General features: G+C 40.4%; 1 protein-coding gene across 3 annotated transcripts in view; it reads right to left on the bottom strand.

Moving 5' to 3' along the window:
• Positions 1-585: 585 nt before the first annotated feature.
• Positions 586-21059, bottom strand: part of phf20l1.L (PHD finger protein 20 like 1 L homeolog) — a 45119-nt gene continuing 24645 nt past the window's right edge. For 2 of the 3 annotated variants that reach the window (XM_018268268.2, XM_018268269.2), the window contains exons 12-21: positions 19943-20143; positions 16876-16926; positions 16289-16390; positions 13364-13528; positions 12900-13081; positions 12338-12437; positions 9949-10144; positions 7353-7695; positions 5161-5317; positions 586-3848 (exon numbers count right to left, since the gene is read on the bottom strand). In XM_018268268.2, the coding sequence (XP_018123757.1) occupies positions 3706-3848; positions 5161-5317; positions 7353-7695; positions 9949-10144; positions 12338-12437; positions 12900-13081; positions 13364-13528; positions 16289-16390; positions 16876-16926; positions 19943-20143 (1640 nt within the window). In that variant the 3' untranslated portion in view covers positions 586-3705. The remainder of the gene's footprint in view (positions 3849-5160; positions 5318-7352; positions 7696-9948; positions 10145-12337; positions 12438-12899; positions 13082-13363; positions 13529-16288; positions 16391-16875; positions 16927-19942; positions 20144-21059) is intronic. The other variant, XM_018268270.2, reaches the window with a different exon arrangement.

Raw genomic sequence — 21059 nt, 5'->3', positions numbered from 1 at the left:
CCCGACCCACACCCAAAGTGACAGCCCTTTTTGCGGCCCAAACCTGCCAACCCAAAGTGGGTAAATCCATGTGTTTCGAGTTGGCCCTCACAAATGTGCCATAATGAGTACCTTTCCATACAAATAAAGGACACACTTGACAAAGGGCTCCGCCTGAAACATGTTATGTAACTCTACCTCCCAATAAAGAGTATTGCAGTGAACTTGCTGCCTTGGGTTTGTTCCACAACCAACTACATTATTGATACCTTTCCATACAGCCAGTCTTGGTCTGGGGGGTCCGGGACCCACTAGGGCTGCCACCTCAGGGGTCTGCACCCCCCCAATCCCCTGCCCCAACTGCCCCTTTGCCTCCCCAGAACACCCGCCCAATGCCACCGAGCCCCAAGTGCTCCCTTATTGGCAAACGGAGCCTTGGGAGGAGGCTGGGGGCAGGGCCCATAGTTTGAGCCAGTGAGTTGATCTGGGTTGACAAGGACCCTACCAGATTTTTTCCCGGTGTCCTGCTGGCCCAGTCCCACCCTGCATACAGCTAGTTCACTTACACACGGCACAGACATGAATCAATACTCATTTCCACTGGGATTTAGAGAAGCTTTTTTTTTTTATTTATTTTTTCCTTTGTACATTTTGTCAGATACAATATTTATAAACGGCACACTCTTCCCTTTAACCTTTGGTTTGTGAGGATTTCAGTACAGACTTAACAAAAGGGGGGGGACCTCTAAACAACTGCAATAAAACACATTATCTTCTGTATTTCCGTATAGCTATTTTAGTGGTTGCGTGGCGCCCAGACGTGACCGGTCGGCCTCATCTCCTCATGCCCGCTGAGGATGGGCGCACACCAGAAAGAACAACAAAATAAGCCAGTGTTGAATTACTCTGGGCCAAAATAATAAAATATATACAGATCTATTCAGAACACTGCAAAAAAAATGGGTTACAATGCATATAAAGTATCTCTAGATCAACCAGCTCCCGGCACCGACAGCACCACCGTAACGGGGCGGTCCTGTTCCCTGTAGTAGTCATTTTGGCACATTTATTTAAAAATAGTGCATGCCGGCATAAAATAGGCTAAAAATGAGCGACTGCTAAAATGATTATTAAAACAGCATTGTGTCCATCGGTAAAATAGAGACGATCTCATGTAGAACTCAACATATCACAATGGGATCTGCACCTCCAGAAATGGATGTCTGTCTCCCTTTTTATTACCAATGAGCAGTCAGGAAAAAATATCCATTGCTGGAGACTCATCCCCATCATGATATGATAATAGTTCAAGTGTTAAGTTCAACACCAAAGAAGAACCTGGGACTATGGCCTGAAACACCAACTGTAGGACCTGGTCACCCTAGGCGTCTCATGCCACTTACTTTAGAGGAGCTTTGGACTAGAGCCTAAAACACAGGTTCTCCAACTGTAGAACATGTCCACCCTAGAGGTTCTTATACCATTTACACCAAAGAGGAACCTGCGACTGTAGACTGAAACATAGAATCTCCAACTGTAGGACCTGGCCACCATAACGGTCTCATGCCATTTACATTAGACAATCCTGGGATTAGAGCCTGAAACACAGGTTCTCAAACTGTAGGACCGGACCACCCTAGGGGTTGCTGCCATTTACACAAAAGAGGAACCTGGGACTGTGAACTGAAACATAGGTTCTCCAACTGTAGGACCTGGCCACCCTAGGGGTCTCATGCCATTTACTTTAGAGGATCCTGGGACTAGAGCCTGAAACACAGGTTCTCAAACTGTAGGACCGGACCACCCTAGGGGTTGCTACCATTTACACAAAAGAGGAACCTGGGACTGTGGCCTGAAACATAGGTTTTGAATCTGTAGGACCTGACCACCCTAGATGTCCTTGTACTTTTTAAACCAACGAGGAACCTAGGACTATGACCTGTCGCATAAGTTCTGAAACTATAGTTGATGGTCACTTGAGGTTCTTATATCATTTAAACCAAAGAGGAATCTGAGACTATGAAATGTGACATAGATTCTCAAACTGTAGCACATAGCCACCCTAGGGGTTCTTATACCATTTACACCAAAGAGGAACCTGGGACTATAGCCTTAAACCTAGTTTTTCAAACTGTAGAACCGGACCACCCTAGGGATCGATACCATTTACACCAAAGAGGAACCTTGGTCTATGGCCTGAAACATACGTTTTAAATATGTAGGACCTCGCCACCCTAGGGGGGTCTTCATACAATTTACATCATAGAGGATCCTGGGACTAGAGCCTGAAACATAGGATCTCAAACTTTAGTACATGGCCACTCTACAGGCCATTATACCATTTAAACCAAAGAGGAACCTGGGACTATGACCTGGTTCAGGATCTGTAGGACCTGGCCACTCTAGGGTCTCATACCATTTGCATCATAGAGTTTTCTAGAGCCTCAAACTGTAGTACAAGGCCACCATTTACACCACACAGAAACCTAAAAAATGCACCAGGCCAGGGTACTTTGTCTCCGAGCACCGCACAATCATCAAAAAAGTATCTCTTGTGGTTGTCCAGGCCAGTTTGCATGTGCAGCAAAGTGGACATTTTATTCTATTGCGCATTTGAACAGTCCCGGAGAGCCGCAATGGATCCCTAAGAAATCCTTGAAGGTGGTGGGACGTCATTTAAAGAAAAAGTATCCTAGGTATTTCAAGGCAAAGGAAGCAAATCTGGTTCAGTACTGGGGATATGGATTTGGTGCATCCCTACTGGAAATTAATCTGGATTGGCAAAGATGGAAACCACCAACTGCCTGATTGATTGATGCAGCATACTGGATGTTATTTCACCCCCAGGGGTCTAACTACAGAGGAAGCAGACCCCAACGCCCCAGGAGGTATAGGGGGGCCCCACGAGACCCTATTTATGAGCAATTTTAATATATATTAATAAAACAGCACAACCTCTAAATATTTTGGGGGCCCTAAAATCATTTTGCTGTGGGGCCCAGTAACATCTAGTTGAGCCACCACCCCTTTTATTCATCTCATCCTGAGCTCAAGCCTCTATACTAATCTATAAAGTGCTAAAATCCAGGTCCAGAATCTCCGTTTGTAGGTATTGCAGCGGTTACATAATATCTGAACTGATCTCTATCTCAGCCTTGATAATAACTAAAGATGGAGCCAACTTTAGCAATGCAATGAGCCCACGTAGTGCCCCATGTCATAGCAAGATGTTCCAGCTGCATATCAGATACACCTACCCTGCAGCCCTCCAGCTGCTCTTCTGCTGTCAGAGGATGCTGGCAGTTGCATAAGGACGGCTAGGGGGACCACAGATGGAGCCTTAGTGAATTCTATGGCTTGGATATTCAGTGCTGCTTTAATGAGAATCAGCATGTTGGATTGAAATCTGAAGTTTGCGTGAAGAAGAGACCAAAATTAAAAAAAAAAAAAAAAATACACCGGGGAGGCAATGATTATCCGCCAGCTAGTGAAAACGCAAGTGTCATCTTCCGAGGCACCTCCATCTCCGGCTCTCAACTAACTGGTTATCCCTCTCGCCTGGTTTAAAAGGATGTATTAATAATCCTTGCAAAGGATCAATACTAATAATATATATTTATATATATATTTGTTTCATAAAACTCGTACAAATTTTTTTTTTCTTTTTTGTATCCTAAATAGCAAAATAGTCCGGCACAGACCGCCTCCCGCTGCCGTTTTCTATCATCATACGGAGCAGACGGCGGCAATTTGCTGCACTTTGCCCATGTCCATAAGAAGCTGCTTCATGCGTCTCTTTAACTGCGGCAATCTCCCCAGCGGATCCGGCGGCTCCAGCTCACCCGTGAAATCCAACCAGCTCTCTAGAACTTGGAATGAGAAACAGATTATGCTTCTGTCTCGTACCCACGTCTCCTTTTAGAGTGTAAGCTCTAGTGAGCAGAAAACCCCCTTTATTTCCTACACCAGCCAGTATTTGTATGACTAATATATACACCCTCCTATTGTACAGTGCTGCGGAATATGTTAGCACTTTAGACACAAGCATGTTCTGCCTATTGACCCCCCTGTCGCTGAGGGAACCCTAGAGTTACTGCCTGGTCCAGAGTTTGGGGTAACTCCAGGGTTTCCCTGCATCAGGCAGTAGCACTTAAAAAAAGAATTCAACCCGTAGTTTAAAAAGCCCTCCCCCCCCACCCTGGGTAGACTACGCTCCCTGCTCCAGCCAGCCTACCTGCCCCCCAGGCAAATGCCCCTAATTTTTTTACTCACCCCTCGGTGCAGATACTGGCCTTGGAGTTCACGGCAGCCATCTTCTTCTTCTCCGGTAATCTTCGTGTCTTGACGGTATTTTCGGCGCATGCGCAGTTGGAGTAAATTTCCGGTCCGAACAACTGCGCATGTGCCGAAAGTCACGAAGATTTCTGAAAATTTTTCGGAAATTTTCTTGACTTTCGATGCATGGGCAGTGGTTCTGGACCGGAAATTTACTCCAACTAGGCATGCGCTGAAACTTCCAAAGAAAGAAGATGGCTGCAGTGAACTCTGAAGCCAGAATCTGCACGGAGGGGTGAGTAAAAAATTAGGGGCATTTGCCAGGGGGAGGTGGGCTGGGGGGAGGAGGGAGGGTGTCTACCCAGGGTGGGGGGGGGAGGATTTTTTAAACTACAGGTTGAATTTTCCTTTAAAGAGGTAGTTCACCTTTTAGTAGGTTATATAATGGCCAATTTTAAGCAACTTCAATTGGTCTTTATTATTAGTTTTTGAATTATTTGCCTTCTTCTTCTGACTCATCACAGCTTTTAAATGGGGGTCACTGACCCCATGTAAAAAACAAATGCTCTGTAAGGCTAATTTATTTTAATTGTTATTGCTACTTTTTATTACGTGTCTTTCTATTCAGGCCTCTCCTATTCATATTCCTGTCTCTTATTCAAATCAATGCATGGTTGCTAGGGGAATTTGGACCCTAGCAACCAGACTGTGGAAACTGCAAACTGGAGAGCGGCTGAATAAAAAGCTAAATAACTCTAAAACCACAAATAATAGAAAATGAAAACAAATTGCAAATTGTCTCAGAATATCCCTCTCTACTTTACAGGTGAACAATTCCTTTAATTCGGTGCATCACAAACACACCCACACACTACTGAGGGTTTATTTGCAGTATAGGAGCCTTACCATCCACCTCCTTCTCTATGAGGTCCATTCTGCTGCTGACTTCATTCTGCACATTCTCTATGTGAGCCAAGAGGTTCAGCTGCCACTGTACATGTGAGTCCACTTGCTCCTCCGCTCCTCTCCTCTCATGAGACACTTTATTCTCTTCCACCACATTCTGCACAAGGAAGAAACATCACAACATGAAAAGGACTGGCAGCCGGATACATATACAGGTATGGGAGCCGTTATCCAGAACCCTCAGGACATGGGATATTCCGGAAAACGAATCTTTCTGTATTTTGGATCTTCATACCTTAAGTCTACTAGAAAATCATGTAAACATTAAATAAACCCAATAGGCTGGTTTTGCCTCCAATAGGGATTAATTATATCTTAGTTGGGATCAAGTACAAGCTACTGTTTTATTATTACACAGAAAAAGGAAATAATTTTTAAAAATTTGGATTATTTGGATAAAATGGAGTCAATAGCATTCCGGAATTCCGAGCTTTTAGGATAACGGGTTTCTGGAAACTGGATACCATACCTGTATATCCCTGACTATATTTTACAGTTATGGGAAACCCGTTATCCAGAAAGCTCAGAATTATGGGATGCCCATCTTCTATAAACTCCATTTTCATCACATACCCTGTAATTGAAATGTATTTTTCTCTGTCTCTGACCCCAACTAGGTTATAATTAATCCTTATTGGAACCAAAACAATCCTATATATTTATATAAGTGTGTGTGTGTATATATATATATATATATATATATATATATATATATATATATATATATATATATATATATATATATATATATATATTCATTCTTTTTTTTTTTTTTTTTCCCTGAGGAAGATCACTATGATGTGATCAAAACGTTGGATTTTCTTTTGTTTTTCTATTAAAATCAGTTACTCTTAACTGAGCCTGTTGAGAGCAGTATTTTTTGGTATTATATACATATATAATACACAAAAGCCATGAATATCCTGTAAATTATATCCTTATAAACGACGAGTTCTGATGTCATCAGTTATAAACGGTGAGTTCTGATGTCATTTCTGTCACATGACTCACTAAAATGTGTGTATTATAATAAATAAAGTACCCCCAGTTGTAAAATATGAGGATATTAGAAGTTACCTCGGAGTTCCATGACCTGTATAAAAACACTCGGCCTTCGGCCTCGTACTTTTATATGGTCATGAAACTCCTCGGTAACTTATAATATCCTTATATTTTACAAGAGGGGGTACTTTATTCACTATATATTGAATAAAGTACCCCCTCTTGTAAAATATAAGGATATTATAAGATGCAGAGGAGTTTCATGACCATATAAAAACATGGGGCTGAAGGTCGAGTGTTTTTATACAGGTCATGGAACTCCGAGGTAACTTCTAATATCCTCATATTTTGCAACTGGGGGTACTTTATTATAATACACAAGTTTCAGTGAGTCATGTGACAGAAATGACATCACTACTCACCGTTTATAAGGATTTAATTTACAAGATATTCATGGCTTTTGTGTATTTTATATATATATATATATATATATATATATATATATATATATATATATATATATATATATATATATATATATATATATATATATATAGTGAATAAAGTACCCCCTCTTGTAAAATATAAGGATATTATAAGTTACCGAGGAGTTTCATGACCATATAAAAACACGAGGCCGAAGGCCGAGTGCTTTTATACAGGTCATGGAACTCCGAGGTGACTTCTAATATCCTCATATTTTGCAACTGGGGGTACTTTATTTATTATAATACACAAGTTTCAGTGAGTCATGTGACAGAAATGACATCAGAGCTCACCGTTTATAACTGATGACATCAGAACTCACCGTTTATAAGGATATAATTGACAAGATATTCATGGCTTTTGTGTATTATATATATATATATATATATATATACACACACACACACACACACACTCTCTCTTGGCTATCCTTACACCTCAAACTAATCTAAACTAAAACTTTTTATAAAATGATAGCTTAATTACACTTCTAACACATGTACTGTTTTTTACAATGTTGCCTAGCAACTGTTTGGCAGCCATCTTGGAAGGGGGATATAATTAAGGAATTTCCTAATGATCGGCTTTCAGACACGGGGTAAAAATACCAGTATGTGCAGTTGTGAATTTACGATGCCCATCACCTGTTCACTCTTCCTCTCTGTCTTTAAAGAACCTTGTAAACATGTTTTCGTGTCGCCCAGAGTTTCCCTTTTTTCCGTGGCTCCGGCCTCATCGTTGCATCCGGCGGCCTCACTGGTTGAATTGCAGTCGTGGTCGCCGATCGGAAGCTTCTGATAGCTGTGCTCGCTCGTTATATACGTGTCGTCAGATTTACAAAGCTTACTGGGGAAGCCTATATGGTTTTGCCCACATGCCGTTCTGTCCGATTGGTTCGTGCAAAACGTTCTTTTCTCGTTTAGGTCTCCCTGTTCCTTCTGCTTCCCGGGACACGCCCACAATCGGAGGTCCGGGTGCTCCTTGTTCCTTATAAACAGAGAAACTATTTAGTAGCAATCCAGAGAAAGCAGATTTGCATCTCATGAGGAACAGAGGGTGCCCATAGCAATACCAAGAGAAATACTCGAGTACCATTGTTATAACAGTAATGATTCTAAGCTTTAAACTTGTCCCCAGCAGCTCCCCATCTTGGATCTCGTTGGGTCGTCTTGTGTATGTTGTTGGCACTGCACATGCAGCTGCTGAGATGCTAAGCTTGGGGGTATCAGAAATCAACAAACAAAAAATGAGGTTCAACTGTGATAGAAGCGGATACTACAGGGCTGCTTATTCAATTCTGCTGCAGGAAGCACCGGTTTCTGAGCTGCCATGTAATGTGAATTTGAATTCATTCCTAATCAGTCGAATCCTTCGTGAGAGATTTGGCCAAACCAAATCATAATTCGCATATGCAAATTAGGGGAGGGAAAGGAAAAAGTTGGGGGGAAAATAGTTTACTTCCTTGTTTTGTGGTGGTCACATGATTTCCCTTTCCACCCTAATTTGCATATGCAAATTCAGATGCGCTTTGGCCAGGCACGACGACTCCTGCTGAAAAAGGCCGACTCCTGGACTCTGCGCATCCCTAAAATATACTGTTTATTGTGCCATTTCTATTCTATGTGTACTGTATATTGTGAGCTCAGTAAGTGACAGCAGCACAGAGCATGTGCAGTGAATCAGCAGAAAAGAAGATGGGGAGCTACTGGGGCATCTTTGGAGACACAGATCTTTACTGCTAAAGGCGTTGAAGCTTTGTGCTCAGGGATATATTTTGGGAACATCTGCACAGCATCACATTCAGGGGTTACATGCAGAACCCAAAGCTGCTGCTGCTGGGTCAGTATCCATTATACATAAAACATTGCTAAGAGAAGGAGAACAGTTGGGCTGTGCTACTCACATACCAGTACAAAAGAAACTCAGTTATGTCCTCATACTTTCTTACTCAGCCAAATTAAATAGAGAGGACCTTAAAGGGATACCGTCATGGGGAAAAAAAGTTTTTTTCAAAACACATCAGTTAATAGTGCTGCTCCAGCAGAATTCTGCACTGAAATCCATTTCTCAAAAGAGCAAACAGATTTTTTTATGACATGGGGCTAGACATACTGTCAATTTCCCAGCTGTAGCACTATTAACTGATCTGTTTTGAAAAATACATGTTTTCCGATGACAGGATCCCGGATTCTGACGTGATTTTTATGGTTTATTTAAATAGCAAATATTACACTTTGCTATTTAAGATGTTATTCTTGAACCAACAAGTATATTTTTTATTTAGCTGTAATATTGGTGGGGAGGATCTCAGTGCATTGTGCCTCATCCTGAGCTTTGAGAAGGAGACAGCACTTCAGGATGGAACTGCTTTGAGACCGTTATTGTTTCTCCTCTTCCCATTGTATTATACCACGACATGGGTAGTGATCCCTACCCTCAGACATGAGAATAGCACCCAAGCCGAAAAAGGCAGGGTTTTCCTTCTTTAGTGCTATTCTCATGTCTGCCACTAGAAAATCAAAGCCTCGCAAAGAAATCCTTCAGCAGAGGTGTCAGGGAGCTGTGGCCCTACATGGAGGGATCCGCTCGGTGATGTCGCCAAACGAGCGGATGTCTCCCCGATATCGGGCTGATCCTATCGTGGGGGCCCAATGATCGGATCATAATAAAGGGTAAGAGGCAGTCGGATCGCGAGACTGTATTAACGAACAGATGCGGCCGCAATCCGATGGGATTTTTAGTCCTGTCTGATCGACATCTGCCTGACTTTCGGCCGGATATCGAGCTGGGAAGCCCGTCAGAGGACCAATAAGCTGCCGACTCGATCTGTCAGCAGCTTTTATCGGCCCGTATATGGCCATCTTAAGCTGCACATTGTTCTGTTGATGGGCTGCTGGGGTGCAGTAAAGAGTGACTGAAGTTCATCATAGCACAATTCACATGGTTGGGGGCACCTGGGAAACTGACAAAATGTCTAGCCCCATGTCAGATTTCAAAATTAAATATAAAAAAAAAAAATCTATTTTCCCCTTACAAAAAAGGGATTTCAGTGCAGAATTCCGCTGGAGCAGCACTATTAACTGGTGCGTTTTGAAAAAAAAAAAAAAAAAACATGTTTTCCCGCGACAGTATCCCCCTTTAAAATCTTACTTTGACATACTTTTGGAATATTTTCCCTTTACACGGCGACAAAAAAACAAGCAGAATACAATGGCAAGTGGAAGCGCTCCGGGCTCTTACTTCAGTACGCCAAACTTGAGCTGCAGCCCGTACATGATCTCCGTTACGTTGAAGATGTCGGCCAGTAAGTGGTGAGTGGAGACGATCTTTTTGGCATTCAGGTAGGAATAGTTTTCGTTTACAAAAGACAAGCCGCACAGGTGGCCTTTATTGAACCAGTCTCTATCGTATCGGTATTTCGCGCTCCACCTCTGACCTGTGAAACAGGAAGTTACATTAAAGCAATGAACCGCCATTTCTTTCATGTGACAAACAGTGGGGGTCACTTAGTTTTGCCCAGGGAGCAAGTGTTAGAGCCCTATAATAATTCCCAATAAAGGCTCTTTCCTTAAGGTGGAACACAGGTCCAAGAGCCTATTTAAGCGCTTGTTTTTTGTGCAATACTTTTATCATTTTCAGTAAAATAAATCAAATTATACTACGGGCGCTGCCCTTACTTTGCTGACAGAGGAACAAACCAAAGCAGGATGATGCCGACACAATACTTGCAAATAGAAAGCCTTTTGGGTACCCATGGATTTGTCCGTTTCAGTAGAAAGATTAAAAAAAAAAAAAAACACTCCGTGTTCCCCAGTGTACAATATGGAGTCACAAGTTATTAGCGTGTTCACGTTATAATGTAAAGCTGTTAAAGGGGTGGTTCACCTTTAAGTTAACTTTTAGTATGTTATGGAATAGCTAATTTTAAGCAATTTTTCAACTGGTCTTCATTATTTATTTTTTATAGTTTTTTAATTATTTGCCTTGTTCTTCAGACTCTTTCCAGCTTTCTAATAGGGGGTCGCTGACCCCATCTAAAAAAACAAATGCTCTGTAAGGCTACAAATGTATTGTTATTACTACTTTTTATTACTCATCTTTCTATTCTGACCCTCTCCTATTCATATTCCAGTCTGTTATTCAAATCAGTGCATGGTTGCTAGGGGAATTTGGATCCTAGCAACCAGATTGCTGAAATTGCAAACCGGAAAGCTGTTGAATAAAAATCTAAATAACTCAAAAACCACAAATAATGAAAAATAAAAACCAATTGCAAATTGTCTCAGAATATCCCTCTCTACATCATACTAACAGTTAACTCAAAGGTGCACAACCCCTTTTATAAAGCTTAAAATGACTCAGTTTCATTATATATAAGTAATAGTTTCCATCACATTTAGGGTACAGTCACAAATACAGAATAGTTGAAACAAAATGCTATGGACAATAGTGTTGCTGAATCTCAGAATATTCTGGATAGCAGATTTCCAGCTAATAGATCCCCCCAGTTTATTATTATGATTGACTTGTAGCACTGTATAATGAATCAGTGGAGAGTACAAACATAAAGAAACAGACCAATTACAATTGAGTTGACATTATCGCACATTTGCAAAACACTTTCCTGACATGTACATTTATCGAAGCAGAAACATCTGCCAATCGACAAGAAATGTGTTCAGCCGAGTGTTTCTATTGTATTTTATCTACAGGGAGAGTTTAACAGAAGCATTGAGCTTTAACACCTCTCGGAGGGGCTCATTTATCAACACTGGGCAAATTTGCCTACGGGCAGTAACCTATAGCAACTAGGGATGGTCGAATTTTTTCGCCTTGTTTTGCCGCGGAAATGACACCCATTGTCTTGTATGGTGGCGTGCGACAAAAACATTTTTGCCGCCCATAGACTTTAATGGGCGTTGGCAAAGAATTTTTGGGGAAGCGAAACGGGTCAAATTCGCCCATCCCTAATAGCAACCTATCAGTGTTTAGCTTTCTAAAGCCAGCTGCAAGTAAAACATTGAATGCAGCAATTTGATTGGTTGCCATGGGTAACTGCCCATGGGCAAAATTGCCAGTGTTGATAAATGAGCCCCAGTATCTTTAATCCCCAATGCAAAAAGGATTTTGAACTGGAATGATTCACAATTCAAAGTAAAAAAAAAAAAAATAGCAGCTCCAAAATCCTGAAGACCCCAGTTTGTGTTTGATCGAAAAAAGAGCTGGCACTTTTCTGGTCATGCTGGGCTTGGTTCAGCTCTGTGGGCTCAGAGCATGTGTGAAAGGGTTAAAAAGGAGGGATGCACCAAATCCACTATATTGGATTTGGCCGAAGCCCCGCATCCTTTGCAAAAGATTCAGCCCAATACCGAATAGAATTTGCATATGCAGATTAGGGGTGGGAAGGGGAAAACATTTTTTACTTCCTTGTTTTGTGACAAAAAGTCACGTGATTTCCCTCCCGCCCCTAATTTGCATATGCAAATTAGGATTCAGTTCAGCCGGGCAGAAGGATTAGGCCGAATCCGAATCCTGCTGAAAAAGGCCAAATCCTGGCCAAATCCCAAACTGAATTCTGGATTCGTTGTATCCCTATTAAAAAGAGAGGTGGTGACCAATGAGCTCTTACCTGGGGGGTCAGTGCAGATGTAGCACACGTATTGCTCAGGAATACTCTCCTCCAACAGCCCCATACAGGCACTATGCTGCCAGCACAGACATTCTTCACACTACAGCAAATAAAAGATGGAGTCAACATAAAAACAACCATCGGGGGAGAGGTAACAGTATGTTAATCTGGGGGACGGAATGAATATACAGACATGTGATCCATTATCCAGAAAGCTCTAAATTCACTTCAATAAATAATTGAAATTTTTTCTAATGATTTCCTTTTTCTGTGTAATAATAAAACAGTCGCTTGTACTTGATCCCAACTAAGATATAATTAATCCTTATTGGAGACGAAACCAGCCTATTGGGTTTATTTAATGTTTATATGATTTTCTAGTAGACTTAAGGTATGAAGATCCGACTTATCCGGAAAACCCCAGGTCTGGAGCATTCTGGATAACAGGTCCCATACCTGTATATATTAATTTATTTATAACGTTGTTTTTCAGGTTTCATGAAACTCTTTTGTGCGTTGTTATTAGAGGGAGACCCATTGTTCAGAGTGGCATCTTCTTTACCTGAATCATGAAACCATTCTCCTCGTCCATCTCACAGACGCACCGCACAATCTCATTCACAGCCTCTTCTTCATCCTGCGACTCTTCAAAAATGGCCGAATCAAACTCTTGGTTGTACTCATCCCCGCTGAGAATCAGGCTTTCCGTAGAAGAATTATCCAGAAACTCCATATCAGAGAGATCTAGTTTAGGGGGGTAAAATAGAATAGACCAAAGGACTAAGCTTTACATACATTCCCTTGGATTTATCATTATAGGCATAATGATGTCTTCTACAGAACCTTTTAATAAGATAACAATATAAACAGCCAGGCAGTGCCTGTCTGGCAGTTTATATTATCTGCATTGCTGGTTCTGACTCTTGAAACAACGATGCAGAAGTCAGGTGAGAGAACTGACCTGCTACACTGGTTCAACAAATGATTGAAATATCTTCAGAAAGCAAGACAGAGAATGGCACTTACTTTCTCCAGTGAGATCCACAGACAAGATTGCTCGTGGGAACGGAAATGAATTATTCTTCACAGTTAATGTGTTGCAGACAGATAACGTGCCGGGGGATGAGAGGGTCACTGGGGGGGAAGATCTGTCCAAGTATTCCATAGAAGCCTCCTCAAGGTCTGAATATTCTTTTACGTGACAAAGAAATGCACATTACATACTGTACATATATATATTTCAGGCCTTGCTAGGACCTTCTCAAGGAGAGAACAATAGTGTTTGTATAAACTTTAAATGCCTCAACAATCCAATACAACAAGGTGCCCTGTGACTACACCGTGCTATTATGTGTCAAACCAATCAAAATACTTTGTGCGGTTATTTATTAAAGTCCGAAATCTCGAAAAATTTCGAGATTTAATATACCCCAAACCTTCAAAAAGCCCGAATCTGAAAAGCCGCCATCTGAGACCTGTCAAGGTCCTGTATAAGTCGAAAAAATGTTAGCGATTCTAGAAGTAAGCCTGAAAAATTCGAGCAATTCGGGAAGAAAGCCTGAAAAATTCGAGCGATTCTGGAAGAAAGCCTGAAAAATTCGAGCAATTCGGGAAGAAAGCCTGAAAAATTCGAGCAAGTCGGGAATAAAGCCTGAAAAATTAGAGCAATTCGGGAAGGAAGCCTAAAAAATTCGAGCAATTCGGGAATAAAGCCTGAAAGATTCGAGCAATTCGGGAAGGAAGCCTGAAAAATTAGAGCAATTCGGGAAGAAAGCCTGAAAAATTAGAGCAAGTCGGGAATAAAGCCTGAAAAATTCGAGCAATTCGGGACGAAAGCCTAAAAAATTCGAGCAATTCGGGAATAAAGCATGAAAGATTCGAGCAATTCGGGAAGGAAGCCTGAAAAATTAGAGCAATTCGGGAAGAAAGCCTGAAAAATTCCAGCAATTCGGGAAGACAGCCTTAAAAATTCCAGCAATTCGGGAAGAAAGCCTGAAAAATTCCAGCAATTCTGGACGAAAGCCTGAAAAATTCCAGCAATTCGGGAAGAAAGCCTTAAAAATTCCAGCAATTCGGGACGAAAGCCTGAAAAATTCAAGCGATTCGGCAAGATAGCCAGAAAAACTCAAGCGATTCTGGAAGTAAGCCTGAAAAATTGGAGCAATTCAGGAAGAAAGCCTGAAAAATTAGAGCAATTCACGAAGAAAGCCTGAAAAATTCCAGCAATTCGGGAAGAAAGCCTGAAAAATTCCAGCAATTCTGGACGAAAGCCTGAAAAATTCCAGCAATTCTGGACGAAAGCCTGAAAAATTCCAGCAATTCGGGAAGAAAGCCTGAAAAATTCCAGCAATTCCGGACGAAAGCCTGAAAAATTCAAGCGATTCGGCAAGATAGCCAGAAAAACTGGAGCAATTCAGGAAGAAAGCCTGAAAAATTAGAGCAATTCACGAAGAAAGCCTGAAAAATTCCAGCAATTCGGGAAGAAAGCCTGAAAAATTAAAGGGATTCGGGAAGAAAGCCAAAAAAAATGGTGGTTCATGAAGAAAGCTTGAAAAATTTGAGTGATTAGCGAAGCAAGTCTGAAAAATGAGCGATTCAGGTTTTCGCTCAATTTTATCGAGTTTTTCCGCCATCCGATTAATTCAGGTTATTTTATTAATAAATAAGGTCAAATCCAGCATAGGAGGTCTGGAAGAAAGCCTGAAAAATTCGAGCAATTCGGGAAGAAAGCCTGAAAAATTCGAGCAAGTCGGGAATAAAGCCTGAAAAATTAGAGCAATTCGGGAAGGAAGCATGAAAAATTCCAGCAATTCGGGACGAAAGCCTGAAAGATTCGAGCAATTCGGGAATAAAGCCTGAAAGATTCGAGCCATTCGGGAAGGAAGCCTGAAAAATTAGAGCAATTCGGGAAGAAAGCCTGAAAAATTCCAGCAATTCGGGAAGAAAGCCTGAAAGATTCGAGCCATTCGGGAAGGAAGCCTGAAAAATTAGAGCAATTCGGGAAGAAAGCCTGAAAAATTCCAGCAATTCGGGAAGAAAGCCTGAAAAATTCCAGCAATTCTGGACGAAAGCCTAAAAAATTCCAGCAATTCAGGAAGAAAGCCTTAAAAATTCCAGCAATTCGGGACGAAAGCCTGAAAAATTCAAGCGATTCGGCAAGATAGCCAGAAAAACTCAAGCGATTCTGGAAGTAAGCCTGAAAAATTGGAGCAATTCAGGAAGAAAGCCTGAAAAATTAGAGCAATTCGGGAAGAAAGCCTGAAAAATTCCAGCAATTCGGGAAGAAAGCCTGAAAAATTAAAGGGATTCGGGAAGAAAGCCAAAAAAAAATGGTGGTTCATGAAGAAAGCTTGAAAAATTTGAGTGATTAGCGAAGCAAGTCTGAAAAATGAGCGATTCAGGTTTTCGCTCCATTTTATCGAGTTTTTCCGCCATCCGATTAATTCAGGTTATTTTATTAATAAATAAGGTCAAATCCAGCATAGGAGTTTGGTTGTGTTTTTTTTTTCTTTTACTAAAATATGAGATAAATTTGGATTTTAGTAAATAACCCCGTGTGTGTTCATCTAAAAAAGATTGAAATCCATTGAAAAAAGTGCAGTATATGAAATCAGCAGTAGGTGTCGCTACAAGTTATTATAAAAGAATGTGCATATAAAAGGTGTAATAATAATAAATGTGTGAACATATTCAAAATAAACCAGCGCAGCAACCTTTAATAAATAAATAAAATGCAATGCAAGCAACGCATCAAGTTGAACAGTGAAAGCAATCATCTGATTGGTTGTCATGGGTCATGACCCTCTAATTGGAGATGGTGGGTGAGAATGTTAAAGCAGCCGTTATAAATGAACTGATGTAGAAAGGGTTTCATACCCCGTATGCATTTCTTTCTAACTGCCAGCTTGATCTATGACTGCCGCATTCAAATACATTTCCTCTAATAATTACCGTGCTGCTTGGATTTCTTTTTTTTCTTTTTCTTCTTTTTCTGTTTGGATTTCGAGTGCTCCTTCTCTTTTTTCTCCTTCCGATCTTTGTCTTTCTTTTTCCCTGTAGAAGCAATCATACAGTATAGCGCAACACTAATAGAATTCTATTCACCCGGCAGTTTAATAGTCGACATGCTTTGCGTGCCAAGGGTCGTACCAACTGCCAGTCTGCTAGGACTGCCCCATCTGCGGGACACTAAAGGGGTGGTAAGTTTTAGTATCTCATAGAATGGCTAATGGCTTTCATTATTTCCTTTTTATAGTTTTTAAGTTATTTTGCCTTCTTCTGACTCTTTCCAGCTTTCAAATGGGGGTCACCGACCCCATCTAAAAAAACAAAAGCTCTGCAAGGCTACAAATGTATTGTTATTGCTACTTTTTATTACTCATCTTTCTATTCAGGCCTCCCCTTTCATATTCCAGTCTCTTATTCAAATCAACGCATGGTTGCTAGGGGAATTTGGACCCTAGCAACCAGATTGCTGAAATTACCAACTGCAGAGCTGCTTTAGCACCTACACAGAATCAAACAAAACATGGACATACCGACTGATGGAGGTTTCTCCTCAATTTTGACTTTCTTTTCTTTTACGACCCCTGTTAATAGAAAAGACAATAAGGAATTTGCAGTGACTGTTCAACTTCCTCATCACTAGTTTCTCTCAAGCCACAAGTCTGTATCCTTTACACCAAAATTGGGGAATATCCATGTATATATAATGACTGCAGCCCCACTGGGCCACCCAGCAGTTACAGGATCTGCTCCCTCTATACACACGTGATACTCACACACTAGAACTGCTCTCAGAGAAAGGAAGAAGTGTGTGTATATATATATATATATATATATATATATATATATATATATATATATATATATATATATATATATATATATATAGATAGATAGATATATATAGATATATATAGAGATATAGAGATATAGATATATATATAAATCAGACTGGCAGCTTCTCATGGAATCTGTGATTTATAACTGGGCAGCATGGTGCAGTGGTTAGTAATGTTTCCTTGCAGAGTTGGGGTCCTCAGTTCGATTCCAGCCAGAGAACAATCTGCATGGAGTTTGTACGTTCACCCCATGGGTTTCCTCCCATACTCATAATACATACAGGCAGCTTCATTGGATCCCATACCTCCCAACTGCGGGAAGGTCCCAATTTTGACAGCTCAGCCCACAGTCCCAGTTTCTTATTGGAATATCTCTTTGATTAAAGGGGAACTATAGGAAAAAATCGAAGAAAGAACAGGGCTGCCCGGCACTCAAACGGATCCATAGGACTGGAAAAGTTTTAAGTCAAAAAATATATCTTTATTTTACAAAGTTAAAAACGTATACTTTCATCTCCATCCGCCTTACGAGTTTCGTACCCACCAGGGCACTTAATCATGGGCTATACAGCAGTGTCCTGCATTTAAAATGGAAATATAGGAAAAATGAAACATTAATATAAGCTTCTCATACGGAAATAAGAAACTTTCTAAATACAATCAATTTAAAATTGTGTATTGTTTCTGAAATAATCAAGTTTATCTTCACTATTCCTCTCTCAGCATCTGTTTCTCTTCATTCTGTCTTCATGCAGCAGTTGGGTGTCAGATATTCATTGACAGTTAGATCCAATATATCTTATAGGGGGGGCTTCCTTTCCTAGCAGATGAATTAGAGCTCACTCAAATAACTGATTCCAGTACAAACAAAATAACAGTCTTTTGCACAAATCCTGCATGTAGAGAGACCTGATGTCTGGTGAGTTTAATAGAGTGAGTTCTAATACATCTTCTAGGCAAAAGGAACCCCCCTATAAGATATATTGGGTCTAACTGTCAATGAATATCTGACACCCAACTGCTGCATGAAGAGAGAATGAAGAGAAACAGATGCTGAGAGAGGAATAGTGAAGATAAACTTGATTATTTCAGAAACAATGCAGAATATTTAATTGATTATATTTTTTTAAAAAAGTATTATTTCAGTATGATGATGCTTATATAAAATTTTCATTTTCGCGATAGTTCCCCTTTAAATAAGCGGCTTTTTGGCAGAGAGCCCAAAACTAAAACCCCCAGAAATGTGTCCAGACTTTCCATAACCTGCTAAATGTTGTAAAACGCCCATGGTATTAAGGGGGTGTGGCCACAAAACAGGCGTGGTCAAGACATTTTGCCACGCTATGCTCTGCAGAACTTTTTGTCCCTTTTCCAATTGTCAAATGTTGGGAGGTATTGGATCCTAATAAAACAGACCCCACTGTGTGCGTAAATGATATAGGGACCTTAGATTGTAAGCTCCACTGGGGATGAGACTTATTTAAGGGGATACTGTCATGGAAAAACATGTTTTTTCCAAAACGCATCAGTTAATAGTGCTGCTCCAGCAGAATTCTGCACTGAAATCCATTTCTCAAAAGAGCTAACCGATTTCTTTATATTCAATTTTGAAATCTGACATGGGGCTAGACATATTCTCAGTTTCCCAGCTGCCCCAGTCATGTGACTTGTGCCTGCACTTAAGGATGGAAATACTTTCTGGCAGGCTGCTGTTTCTCCTACTTAATGTAACTGAATGTGTCTCAGTGGGACATGGGTTTTTACTATTGAGTGTTGTTCTTAGATCTACCAGGCAGCTGTTATCTTGTGTTAGGGAGCTGCTATCTTGTTACCTTCCCATTGTTCTGTAGCTTTACAGAGCGTTTCTTTTAAGATGGGGTCAGTGACCCTTATTTTAAAGATAGAAATAATCAGAAAAAGAAGGCAAATAACTAAAAAACTATAGAAAATAAATAATGAAGACCAATTGAAAAGTTGCTCTTACATAAAAAAAGTTAATTTTAAGGTGATCCACCCCTTTAAGTACCTAGCAAAGATGTCAGTGACATTAGGCTGTAACTTTGAACTCACTAAACTGATACTAGACTGTACCACCAAAAGGAAATCTTCTTAAAAGCCTTCATTGAGTTCTGACCCGGGCAGAAGATTTCTTTTTGGTGGTTCAGTCTATTATCAGTTTGCTGAATATGCAGATGAACATGGTGTGACCTGCACCCGTCATCAATTGTATTACAGGTATGGGACCTGTTATCCAGAAAGTTTGGGACCTAGGGTTTTCTGGATAACGGATATTTCCATAAATTGGATCTTCATACCTTAAGTCTATTAGAAAATCATATAAACCCAATTGGTTGGTTGTGCTTCCAATATGGATTAATTATAGACAGCATTTTTATCCAAATAATCTAAATTTTTCAAAACAATTTCCTTTTTCTCTGTAATAATAAAACAGTAACTTGTACTTGATCCCAACTAAGATATAATTAATCCTTATTGGAGGCAAAACCAGCCTATTGGGTTTATTTAATGTTTACATGATTTTCTAGTAGACTTAAGGTATGAAGATCCAAATTACAGAAAGATCCCGTATCCAGAAAACCCCAGGTCCCAAGCATTCTGGATAACAGGTCCCATATCTGTATTGATTTTGGGAGAGAGAGTGTTCCAGTGTGGAAAGAGAAGCAGCTATATGAGAAGCTGACAGTCTACATGTTCCTCGTGGGATGCGACGTAGGGGAAAACAATATGGAGGGCAGTTTACCAACTTCTGAACGCTTGTCCTTCTCATTCACTTTCTTTATGACTTTTTCCTGTACATTATTAGAGACTTTGTCTGATGCCCCGGCAGACGGGGGGTTTTCTGTTCCTTCTGACACACAAGATTTCTTCTTTTTAGTCCCCTTCGCAGGTTTAACACTGTTTGGCACGGCCGATTTTAAGGCATGAACTTGAGGGGATGAAGCTGAAAAAGACAAACGGATTGCAGAATGTTTCAGATATAAGAGCCTCTTCTGGGTATAGCATTGAGTGCTCTGGGAGGTAGAGGTATGGGATCCATTATCTGAAAACCCCTTATCCAGAAAGCTCTGAATTACAGAAAGGCCATCTCCCATAAACTCCACTTAATCTAAATACTTAAAGGGATCCTGTCATGGGAAAAAACATTTTTTTTCAAAATGAATCAGTTAATTGTGCTGTTCCAGCAGAATTCTGCACTGAAATCCATTTCTCAAAAGAGCAAACAGATTTTTTTTATATTCAATTTTGAAATCTGACATGGGGCTAGACATATTGTCAATTTCCCAGCTGCCCCAAGTCATGTGACTTGTACTCTGATAAACTTCAATCACTCTTTACTGCTGTACTGCAAGTTGGAGTGATATCACCCCCTCCCTTTCCCCCCCCCCAGCAGCCAAACAACAGAACAATGGGAAGGTAACCAGATAGCAGCTCCCTAACACAAGATAACAGCTGCCTGGTAGATCTAAGAACAGCACTCAATAGTAAAATCCAGGTCCCACTGAGACACATTCAGTTACATTGAGAAGGAAAAACAGCAGCCTGCCAGAAAGCATTTCTCTCCTAAAGTGCAGGCACAAGTCACATGACCAGGGGCAGCTGGGAAATTGACAAAATGTCTAGCCCCATGTCAGATTTCAAAATTGAATATAAAAAAATCTGTTTGCTCTTTTGAGAAATGGATTTCAGTGCAGAATTCTGCTGGAGCAGCACTATTAACTGATTTATTTTGAAAAAAATTTTTTTTTCCCATGACAGTATCCCTTTAAAAATAATTCCCTTTTTCTGTGTAATAATAAAACAGTATCTTGTACTTGATCCCAACTAAGATATAATTAATCCATTATTGGAAGCAAAAC

The sequence above is a fragment of the Xenopus laevis genome, chromosome 6L (genome assembly GCF_017654675.1).
Source record: "Xenopus laevis strain J_2021 chromosome 6L, Xenopus_laevis_v10.1, whole genome shotgun sequence".
In the NCBI taxonomy this organism is placed as follows: domain Eukaryota; kingdom Metazoa; phylum Chordata; class Amphibia; order Anura; family Pipidae; genus Xenopus; species Xenopus laevis.
Note: the sequence above shows the minus strand (reverse complement) of the source record. Positions and strands in the feature narration are given on the sequence as shown.